The sequence below is a fragment of the Strix uralensis genome, chromosome 1, assembly GCF_047716275.1.
Source record: "Strix uralensis isolate ZFMK-TIS-50842 chromosome 1, bStrUra1, whole genome shotgun sequence".
NCBI lineage: Eukaryota > Metazoa > Chordata > Aves > Strigiformes > Strigidae > Strix > Strix uralensis.
In genome coordinates, this window is record NC_133972.1 from 170,224,406 (window position 1) to 170,236,976 (window position 12,571).

Below are 12,571 nucleotides of genomic sequence, written 5' to 3' on the forward strand. Positions count from 1 at the left end.
AGCTAAATACAGACTGAACTAATACAGAACATAGATCCGTGTAGGAAATGTATCAAATACTACAAAGCATGCAAAACATTCACCAAATCTATGGAAGAGGCCAATGAAGTGCTGCAGTACATTTTTTACAGTCTTTGTTATTTTCATCTTAAATTCTCTTTTCTGCAAATCTGGCCAGTATGAAGCTGTTCTTACTTCACTGCTCAAAACAAGAAGTTTACATCTTCAGCAGGTAAGATCTTCAACAGAAAAACAAACAGTAGCTTACTCCAAGGAAGACTCTCTCTCAGTAAGCACAGTGCAGCTTCTACCTACCCAACTGTTCTTTCATCCTGCTACTTTTATTTACTTTTGACTCTCAACTTTTCTGTTTTATTATACATACAAATGCCTCTAAAAGGCTTACTACTGGAAGTGTGAAGATAAGACTTTGATCCCAAAATGTTTAGAAGGTACAAATCCTTCTGTACATTTTAATATAAGAAAACCAATAATTCATACAGAAGCACCTTTCTACACAGTATATAGCATAAGAAAGTAACATGAGGTGAAGAACTGACAGTTCCTTCAGTGTACAGCACTGATAACAAACTCTCTACAATTTCTACTGTTAGCCTGATCTTGATTCACCTTTTTGTTTGTCTGTTCTAATATAACAATCTAAACACAGAACATCAAGCTTCTCTAACAAAAAAAAAGGGAAATATTTATGAAACAAAGCAAGCTTTATTTTTTAAGTACACCACAAACCATAACACAGTACAATGAAAACCACATCTTTCACTCATTTTGATGGCACGCACTTACCTTCACATGACTGAAGTCACCAACTTTGCTGCTTTCTTGTGGATTAATAGGTTTAGTCTCTACTCTTGGTTTGACAACCTGCCGAAAAGGACTGGAGAGCGGAAGTCCACTAACACTGATTCCATCTAGAAACAGAATAAATGAAATTACTCTTGCTTGTTTAATGTTCTGTGTTATTCCAACTAATCTATATCTGTACCATCAAAGAGAGAGAAAATACACAAAAAGAAATATTAAAAATTTATACAAAAAGGAAAAACAAAAGGTAAAGGTTATTTTGCTATATTTTTCCCCAGAAGCCAAAACAACTCGAACAGGAATGCACCAAAAAACTTAGTGAAGGTCACAGGAAAGGAAGGTAACTGCATTTGAAATACCACAACAGAGATATTAGAGTTAATAATATAAAATTAGTTTTAATATTTACAATACCAAAAAAGAACAAAGATAAAATTTTGTGGTTTTCCATGACAATGACCCTATCAGCTGCTTAGTATCTTTAAACTAACTTCCAATATGAGGCCTGAGGATTCCTCTTTCAAGTATATGTTGTGGAAAAGAATAGAAAATAGAGAAGTCATGTTTTGTACCATCTACTGATGTGAAAATACATAAAATATTTCTCATGTATAACAAAGACACAATGGAAACTTAGGTTTATATTGCAATAGTCAACAAAAAGCTTAACAGAAATGGACATCCTTAGAGGAATGTCCTCAGTTCTGTATTTACTGGCAGTTTGCATACTGGCAGATAACATACCAATAAAAGACAATATGACAACTTAGTAGCATCAATACACTGCAGCATATTTGGGTTTCTCAACCTACCAAAGCTACATTCTAAGCACAAACCATGTGAAAGTTACTGCTGAATAAAAGTCAGAGAAACAAGAAAATTAAAAATGAAGCTTATAACATACATTAAAATTAGATTCACAAACTGTTATTATTTAGATTTACATCCAAAGCACAAGAAGAGTAGGATTTTGTTCCTACAGAGCAACTGCGATCCACAAACACCAACTAAATACAAGAAAAATCTTACATATTGCAGCAGACACATATATCTAAACATACAGGAAACACCAAATTATTACACAAAATGCAAACATACTTCCTTTTTGGAAATTGCTCCTATCAAATTATATTTGCTAATATCACATTCCAATTCCATGGATGACCTCAAATCTGGACCTGTTGAGGATACATTCCTCAAAAAAAGAAACCAGAAGAACAAGATGGAGAATGAAATGCTTTTGCTTCATTAAAATCCAACTGCATAGGTATCCAAAGGAGAAAATAAAGGGCAAATCCCCATTTTCCCATTCCCATATTCCTTTACTTCCAATTTTCTTCACAAACTAACTACTTTTAAAATGCACCTTAGTTCAGCCTTAAAGATACAACACTATGATAAACATCAGATTTGAAGATGCTGATTCAGGAGGCTTACTAGTTAAAAAAAAAAACTCAAAAGTTTTTAACTTACAATTAACTTATATAAAAAAAGTAAAAAGAAAGATTAGTATTTATCAGGAAATTAGTATTTTTATCACCAACCATCCTCAACATCACCTGCTTCCTAAAAGGTCAATAACCTTTATAGATTACAGCAAAAGATGTATTCACATACACTGATGTACTTCACGTGGGCAAAGCCTGACTTGATACTGTCCAATTGTACTGATTTTGACTGGGATAGAGTTAATTTTCTTCATAGTAGCAGGTTTGGCACTATGGTTTGGATTTATGCTGAAAACAGTGTTGATAACCCAGGGATGTTTTAGTTACGCTGAGCAGAGCTTACACAGAGTCAAGGCCTTTTCTGCTTCTCACCCCACCCCACCAGCAAGGAGGCTGGGGGTGCACAAGGAGTTGGGAGGGGACACAGCTGGGACAGGTGACCCCAACTGACCCAAGGCATGTTCCATACCATGTGACATCATGCTCAGCAATAAAACTGGGAGGGAAGTTGACAGGCAGGTTGCTGCTTGGGGACAGGCTGGGCATCAGTTAGTTGGTGGTGAGCAATTGTTTTCATTTGCACCACTTGTCCTTCGTGGGTTTTATTTTCCTCTGTCTTTGTTTTTTTTTTTTTTCCTCTTTACCTTACATTTTAAAAAATTATTGTTTCTTCTCTTAATTATTAAACTGTTTTTATCTCAACCCACGAGCTCCTTTCTCACTTTACCTTCCAGTTCTTCCCCCATCCCACCAGGGGAAGGGGCTGAGGGAGCAGCTGTGTGGTGTTTCATTGCCGCCTGGGGTGAAACCACGATATTCTCAAGGCTTCCCCTGACTTCTGCAGAGGGCTGCAGAAGCTGAGTGAAGATGTCCAAAATGCCATTCTTGCCGTTGCCACAGTGTACTACTCCCCAAGGGCCAAGGTATTACTCTTCAGAAGATGGTATGAGATACTACCGCTGAATTAGTGGAAGGAATAATCCAACTCTCAGAAACAAGTCTCAGTGCTTTAAAGGAAGGGAATTTTAAGGAAGGGAAATTTAAAGGGAGGGAAAGTTATTTTGATGGTTCTGGTGACCTTCACACTGAAGCAAAAAAACTACTAGCTAAATCAAGTATGTATAAATTTTTGTGTGAAGTGCATAAAAAATTGCCTTTTTCTCCCTCAACCCACAGCACGAGCTGTCACATTTATGATTATTGTTCATTAGATGCAAGTCTCTGTAACAGTTAGGACGGACTTTGCCACACCTCATGTTTTGGTGCATGATTTTGAAGCAAATACCATCATCCCCACTTCCTTGGCTTTGCAGAGCAGCACCAGTGCATGCAAACTAGATTCTTTTTGGAATCAAAGACTTCAATCCCAGAGTACAGGTAATGTACTCCAACCACTAACGGGGGCATAATAATCTGAACTAACAAGCAGCCCTTCAGACAAATTTGGGTCACAATGTGGAGGGGATATTTCATCCAGATGACCAGAATAAAACTGGTCTCAGGTAAAATACCTGAATCACACCACAATGTAATGTAAAAGTTTTAGCACCGAGTGCCTCTACATACCAATCTATTCCTACTGCATCGTCTTAATGTAGATACAGCCCTTAGTCTGTAAATCTGGCAATTCTAAATAAGTAGTTATAGTGAGATCACCAGGCAGTATAAGAACAGAAAAAAAACATGTGATCATATGTTTTACACTACACATTTGAGACCAGACATTTAGAGCTTTGTTAGATGTAAGATCCAAATACAACACAGCCCCTAATGAATTTTCAGAACCCCACAACTTTCAGTCTGCCTAAATTAATCCAGGTTGCCAACCATCTGATGGAATCACTTTTTAATTGTCACATTACAGTCTCGAGTCACCTCTAGACAGAGAGCATAGATGAAGCATTCCTCAACAGACAGTCTGAAAGTATTTAAAAGTGAAAGACTAACAGTGCATTTTCCACATCTTTGCTCAAGCATACTGCCAAAGCACTAAATATCCTGTTGTATTGGTTACTAGGGGGGAGCAGGACAGACACGTGAGAATACTCTGCCTGTGCAATGTAGTTTTACAAAGAATTAATCAAAACTTACTGTGCATAAATTTGTTTATCCATGTGCAAACACTGCTTTGGACTGTTCAGTAGCAAATTTATCAATAGGTTAAGGCGTAGATGTTAAAGTGACCTGCATAGACTTATCAAAGTAATATATGATGTAATACCTGTTCCATCTTTTAGATAGCATCATAGATAAGAACAACAAAGACAAGGCACATGGTGTCTCAAATTCAACCTACAGCAGTCACGCATCCCAAAGGTTTGTATTTTCATTATGAGCTTGCATGATAATCCATGTATTTTCATAGAACAGTTTGGGTTAGAAGGGACTTTTGAATATTCTAGGCCAAACCCCATTTCACCTTCTTTTTTTACCTTCACTATTGCTTTTTTCCAGGTTATTTAGTTAATGACTTATAAAAACAAAAACAAACAAACAAAAAAACACCCCCAAAAATACCTAAACCTGACAGCAACCAGAGCATGAAGGGAACATGTCCACATTGTATAACTTTGAAACATATGCAGCATTACGCTGGTTTGCCTCATTGTTAGAATTTATCTTTTAATCTCTATGAATGTTGAAACTAAGAATGTTTATTAATATTGAATATTAGAACATATTTGTTCCATGCAGGTCCACTGCAGAAAAATCAATCAGCAGCATCCAACTAATAAAAAAAAAAAAATCATAAGGGGTAAGTCTGAGTAGGGTAGCTACAAATGGGAAGACAAACATGAGTTACTACATGACTATCCTGGAAAACTGGTTAACACATCAGCTAAACTTAGTATTTTTATTAATATTCAACTGAAATTAAGAAAGCCTTTTCTCTTATAATATAACTACATTAAATCATGAAGTAATCTAGCCCATGAAGACCAGGGAAAAGGAAGGGAGATGAGAACACAAAATAATTTTATATGGGCTATTTTATTTCTAACTTGCACAAGAAATAGCAAGGTATCAAATCACTCCTAGACCAGCTCTTAGCATCTCTTAAAAGCCAACTGATATTAAAGCAAACATACTTATTAGCCTAAGATTTGAAGCAATAATACACTAAAAAGTTAAAGACAGCTTGCCACCCAAACTCATCATAAATGTATTCAATCACAGGCTTTGAAAACCATTCTTTTTTAATTAATACAAAGTTTTACCTTAGGAAAAATATTCTTTTCAAATTGATAAATGATTTTCACTAGTGCTATACTTAGAACAGAAGTTGACACTGATTGGCACATAAAATTACAAAGGAAAACATGAAAAGAACCAAGCATGAAAAATTGCATGGCATTAGTCAGATTTTCTATTTTATATAAGGCACCAGTTTTCCTTTCTTTGTGAAAGGAATAGATAATGCCCAAACCAACATCATGGACATACACCTAATGCTTTTCCTACCTGTTTTATCTTTTTAAAACCCATTCTATTTTCATTTTCTTAGGGGGGAAAAAAAAAAAAAAAAGGACAAAGGTTAGTTTAAACATTTTCTCAGGGGAAGAATGATTTTTTAATCCCTAAATTGTACCTGCAAAAAGAGGTACGACAGCAAAAGAAACATCGATTCTGCTTCAGACTAAAAGGAAAGTTTAAGGTAACCATTGTAGTGGTCTAATAGTCTGTTTCAAGTCTGCAGCACTCAAACATAGCATATAACACAGCCTGGTGTCAGGCAGTGTGTTATACTTCAAACGCCTCACCCCTTCAGAATTTTGATTGAGCAAGGGGACTTCTCTGCCAGAGGACAAAAAAAATTAATGTCCTGCTGCTACCAATTTTTTTAAAAAATTATTTAGCTTTTTCTGTTCTTTGACCAGGCAGCAAAGATGGTTAGCCCCTGTCCAGCTCCTCTGCAATACATTAAACAGGCACCACAGAATGGGGAAACACAGTCCGTTAAAAGCCCTGGTAGGCTGCAGACCTTAATGATGGCAGAAGAAAACAGGTAATTGAAAAATTTAGAGCATTGATAAAGCAGTTCACCAGAAGTTTTAAATTACTCAATATTGACATTTTTTGAGACATTTTTTGAAATTTATTTTCTCCATGAAGTTTAGAGATATGAAGATGCTAAATCCTCCAGAGTTTTCTTTCGTCAACCCATACTGTCAAACAGCTTGAGCAGCCTTTTACTATAAAAAGAACAATTGTCTTTCTACTCTGTCCAGAAATCTTCCTAATTTCTAGAATCCACATTGAATATTTCCATGGTAACAGCACATGACCAACACTTTTTCCATGGTAACTGCAAAAACACAGCTTGCCTTTCCAACATCACAGTCACTGCTGTCACAACAGAGCAAAATCTCTTACCGGCATTTCCTCTCTCCTCTCAAATGTTAAGTAAATTGTCAATTTAACTTCATTAGCCACTTTCACAGCACACTGCACAGAAAAATCCCACACACTTTCATATTTGAATGAGGGAAAGTTTACTAGGGGAGTTCAACCTGTAGATTTACAACCCAATGACTAAGCACTGAAGAAAGCACTGGCATGGGACAGCTTCCGTCCCGTTCTAATCCACAGCACCCTTGTAACGTTGTGTTGTACAACCATCACCGGCCTGATCCAGGGGACAAAAATACGTACACTTTTCAGCAGGTGTATCACAACTAGGGTGGTCTCAAACTCTGGCAAGGAAACCCTTAAATAACCTTACCACTGAAGCCAGGACACCACAGAAGTTTGTATCCCAGTCTATGAGTAACTGGCAATACCATGTCACACAAGATGTAAAACAGCTTAAGATTTTAGGTTAAATGCTTCTTCTCTGCAGAAGAAATACTTATATTCCAATAGCAGTACAAACCTGTTTATTGCTGTTTCCTAAAGACACATGAAAAGTACTTAATTTTATATATTCACAGAATCACAGAATCATTCAGGTTCGAAAAGACCCTTGGGATTTTCGAGTCCAACCATCAGCCCGACTCTACAAAGTTCTCCCCTACACCACATCCCCCAACATCTCATCTAAATGACCCTTAAACACACCCAGGGATGGAGACTCCACCACCTCCCTGGGCAGCCTATTCCACTGTCTGACCACTCTTTCTGTGAAAATTTTTTTTCCTAGTGTCCAGTCTGAACCTCCCCTGTTGCAGTTTAAAGCCATTCCCTCTTGTTCTGTCACTAATCGCCTGTGAGAAGAGACCAGCACCAACCTCTCTACAATGTCCTTTCAGGTAGTTGTAGAGAGTGATGAGGTCCCCCCTCAGCCTTCTCTTCTTCAAACTGAACAGTCCCAGCTCCTTCAATCTCTCCTCACAGGATTTATTCTCCAGGCGCTTCCCCAGCCTCGTTGCCCTCCTCTGCACTCGCTCCAGCACCTCGAGGTCTCTCTCGTACTGAGGTGCCCAAAACTGGACACAATACTGCAGGTGGCCTCACCAGTGCAGAGTACAGGGGGACTATCACCTCCCTACTTCTGCTGGTCACACGATTCCTAATACAAGCCAGGATGCCATTGGCTTTCTTGGCCACCTGGGCACACTGCTGGCTCATGTTCAGCTGCTTGTCAGTTAGAACCCCCAGATCCTTCTCTTCCAGACAGCTCTCCAGCCACACCTCCCCAAGCCTGTAGCCATGCAGGGGGTTGTTGTGGCCCAAGTGCAGGACCTGGCACTTGGCCTTGTTGAAGCCCATCCCGTTGACATTGGCCCACCAATTCAATCGATCCAAGTCTCTCTGTAGAGCCTCCCTATCTTCACGCAGATCGACACTCCTGCTTAACTTGGTGTCATCTGCGAATTCACCGATGATACACTCTATGCCCTTATCAAGATCATCAATAAAGATGTTGAACAGAAATGGTCCCAACAAGCCCTGAGGAACACCACTTATGACCGGCCACCAGCTGGATTCAGCTCCATTGACCACCACTCTCTGGGACCATCCATCAGCCAGTGCTTGACCCAGCAGACCGTTCACTCATCCAGGCCATGGGCAGCCAGTTTTTCTATGAGAATCCTATGGGGAACTGTGTCGAATGCTTTTCAAAAATCCAGGTAGATAATATCGACAGCTTTTCCCTCGTCCAATAGTCGGCGTGTATTGGGTGTCTGTGCCCAGGAGCTGGCAGGGGGCTGCAGGGTGGCCTCTGGGGGGTCCCAGCCAGCTCCAACGGCCCCAGCGCAGGACACAGCTGAGCCCCTCAGCCAAGCTGGGGGCGCCCGGGGGAAACCAGGTTTCAGCAAGGGCCAAAGGCGGCCCAGGCAGAGGAGGAGGAAGCCAAGGAGGGAGCAGCAGCAGAGGGACCCCAAGGCCGGAGGACGAGGAGGGCAGGAGGTGCTGCAGGCCCGGAGCAGGGATCCCCTGCAGCCCTGGAGAGACCCCGCGGGAGCAGAGACCCACCCTGCAGCCCGGGGAGGGCCCCACGCCGCAGCGGGGGGATATTTCCTGCAGGAGCTGCGGCCGTGGAGAGCCCAGGCGGGAGCAGGTTGTCCCTGAAGGACTGCAGCCCGGGGAAGGGCCCGGCTGGAGCAGGGACATGGGGCAGGAGGGAGGAGCGGCCCAGAGGGCTGCGAGGGACCCACCGCAACCCCCAGCCCCAACCCGTGTGCCCCTTGGAGGGGAGAGGAGTCGGGAGTGAAGGGGGGAAGCTGGGACTGGGGAAAGGGATGGGGAGATGTCATCTTAACATCTGGTCTTTGCTTTTCACCACACAGCTCCATTTTATTTTGCAGTAAATTATATAATGTTCCACAAGTCAAGTCCGTTTTGCCTGTGACAGTAACTGATAAGCGATCTCCTTCTCTTTACCTCAACCCATGAGATTTCTCATCCTGTTTTCTCCCTCTGTCCTGCTTAAGATGGGGAGTGAGCAAGCGGCTGGGGGGGGGGGGGGGGGGCGCATTTGGCCATTAGTCTAGGTTAACCTATTAACCACATATTAAAACATTATAGTAACTTCTTACATGAGTGTTTTAACAGTATGAAATAATAACCCAAGAGTTTTTGGAACTTATACAACTTGAGCATAAAATATGAAATCTAAATGCCCCCTTAACCCATTTGTTTATTTTGTCAATCTACTACCTGATAGAAATTTCAAAACAAAAAGCCTCTTGGTAGGCAACCTCTCCTAACAATACTGTAACACTTTTAAAGTACTTTCAGCATGCAGAAAAAAGATTAAAAACCCAACTCAAGACAGAAGAGTATGCTTGCCAAACCAGAATATCCCTTTTTTTCTCCTAGAGAAAAGGAACGACCTTGTATTCTGCTGAAAGTAAGCAGAATTCTAGAAACTTGCTGTCTGCAGCAACACAGAAGGGAATAATGCAAGAGTAAATAGAGTTTGAGGCAATATAATCCACTTCACCCTTCACACTACAGGTGGGCATTAAGATACAGCTCCTTCCCTCTCTCAAAAACATGCTTAAGACTATCACCCAAGAGACCCCAGGTAGCAGTACTGCAGACAAAGCTGTGAGGAATGCTCCAACCCTCTGGGTCCCAGGAGCAGGGCAGAGATGACACGTAGCAGACTAAGCACTTCTTTGAGACTCCATTACATTTGAAGAGGACAGTAATAATAATTAACAATAGCAAATGCAGTATAAGTAAGGATTCCTTCCTAAGGTTGGTGAACTAAGCTAGAATTGGAAGTTAAATTTAGAATAAGGGTGAATACAACAAGAGGGAGCAAATGAAGTGTAAAGAAAATCATAATCAAAGACTAGAGATTATTTATGCACATTTCATTAGATGCTAAAATACAACATCTCAGCAAGAAAATAGCTTAACAGGATGGCCAGTCAATTAGCAGGTCAAACAGCAATTTATTGTTATTTGCCTCATGTCTGTCTTACCTATTTACACTGTAAAGATTTGGGGCCTGAAATAACTCTTACTACGTGTTTGTACAGCAGCTGCTACAACTGATATGGGCTAAGGTCCTATGTCACTTATATGCTGTTTAATAAAACCATGCTATATCAGTTAAATTATGAAACAAGGTTATTTATCCAGATTGAAAGGCAGTTGGAAGAGAAAAAGGCACCTTGACTTCAGTAAGCACTAAAGCTGGAATTCAAGAAGAACGCTGTAAGAAAAGTTTTCAAAAAATTAAGAATATTTTTGAATTAACACGGTGATGAATTTATGGAGGACACAGAAGCATTTGTAGTTTAAAAAAAAAAAAAAGAAACAAAAAAACCACCCCACAACTCATTTCCTCAGATTAACAGTCCAACCAAAATGAAAACTGACATCTTCAAACTGCAGAGACAAAAACTCCTTGGAAATGAAGTCACTTTGAAAAAATATTCTGAATGATTATAATGTAATAAAGGCAACCAAGCATAGTACCTAGTAACACGTAAATGATCATACTGAAATACCTCTGAGGACTTCCATCATCATCATCAGTAATACAATTATCCTAATAGAGTCCTCTAGGCTACTTGGTTTTTCAGAAGACCTGTCAAGACTACATTTAAATTCAAAACCAGCTACCTTTCTGACAAAGAAGTATATTGTCTATATGCTGTATAAGTGTAGGAACATGTTTAAGCAGATAAAATCTAGCCATTTAAGCAGAAAAGCAAGAGAGTACAAAACCTAAAACGGTCTTGCATACCAATATTAAAAAATATTGAAAATCGCCGCTTTTAGAAATATATACTATTATTTCTCTGCAACCTTTTCTCCCCAAGAGAAGGGGAGACTTAAGGCATAGATTTGCTTCTCCCTTTGCATGGAATTAATTAGCTCCTTTGATGAGTTTATGAATTTAAATGTTCTTGCACCTGTCTTTAGGTTCTCTACACACAGAATGAATGAACACTAACATTTAACATAATGAAGCACTCATTGTAGATTAATTCTTTAACTTTTCAAAACATTATCCCTATATAAGAGAAGCTTTTTTAAAAGACTGCTTCCCAGTAAAAAGTTACCATTTATAATGCAATCCAGAAAGAGAAGCTATTGTTCTTTTCCCATTTCGCATCAGGGAAATACTGGATTTCAGAAATTAAAGTATAATGACTGGGAAGGAGAATTGATTACGCTTATAATGTAAGCATCCTGTTGACCTCTCTGATTTAACAGGTGACAGAGACCTTACTGCTTAAGCTCCTTAAGCCTGGCTGTACCAAGCAGATAGAGTGCTTCCTTCCGTCTCACCTAGTGCAACCACCTGAGAATCAAATTAAAAATGCACACCGACCTTCCTAACCAGAAAACCAAGAACATACGTAGAAGGAACCCTGAACCACCCACCTGAAGGACAGGAGATCCAAAGCTTCATTAGGATTTGCAGCAAGCACATCTCCTACAGGGAAGCCCTGAATCTTGGTGAACTGCCTTCAAGACGTAAGTCTGGTCTTAATCCTAATTAACCAAGTGTCTCTAGAACACCTGCCCAGCTGTTCCAAGTGTTTGCAAAGTAATTAATTCCAAAGATAATAAACCGAGGCAATCTAGATTGTGATGAGAACCTTAAAGGACGTGCTTTAATGTGATGCACATTCTTCTGCAATGTTATTAGGTTGTATTTGTATAAACCCAATTCCCAGCATGAAAGCCTGTACAACACAGACAGAACGGTATGTTCCTGACATCACAGCTAGGACCTTAAGAAACTTAATGATTGGGCATTAAATTGTCAAATCAAATTCCGTATAAATAAATGAGAAAAAACAACCCTAAACTTACATGTGAAATTAGAGGCTCTCAGCATACCATTACTGTTCAGGAGCAAAATCCTGGAGCTTCAGTTCACAGATTCATGAATCTATGAACTCAATATTCAGCAACAGTCAAAAAAGCAAATGACAAATTGTGCCTCATTGCATTATTACAAGGAAAGTAATATAAAACAAAGAGCATCATTAGGTCACTACAGAAATACATAGATCAGCTTTCAAATAGTGTGTACAGCCTACCTCAAACATACACAACTGAAAGGGTTCAAAAGAGACAACATGGCTGATCAACGTATGGAACTGTTTCCATAACAGGGGCAACTAAGCCAGTTAGAAATCTTCAGTCTGTGGGAGAGATCACTGTGACAATATAATGAGGAAATGTATAAAATCATGACTGTAGGTACAGTGTTTAGAAGATGTACTGTTACCCGTTTCCTGCAATGCAAGAACCAGGTAATATGAGGACACCAGTAGGTCAAAGCTGCTAAAAGTAATTTAGCTGTGATTCTTCTCGTCACAGCATGTTGTACAGTCCTGGCAGAAAGAGCAAAGAATTTTTTGAATAAGAAACTCACTGAG

General features: G+C 39.6%; 1 protein-coding gene across 3 annotated transcripts in view; it reads right to left on the reverse strand.

Moving 5' to 3' along the window:
• Positions 1-12,571, reverse strand: part of TRAPPC9 (trafficking protein particle complex subunit 9) — a 535,677-nt gene that overhangs the window by 417,521 nt on the left and 105,585 nt on the right. For all 3 annotated transcript variants that reach the window (XM_074888684.1, XM_074888678.1, XM_074888692.1), the window contains one exon: positions 808-932. In XM_074888684.1, the coding sequence (XP_074744785.1) occupies positions 808-932 (125 nt within the window). The remainder of the gene's footprint in view (positions 1-807; positions 933-12,571) is intronic.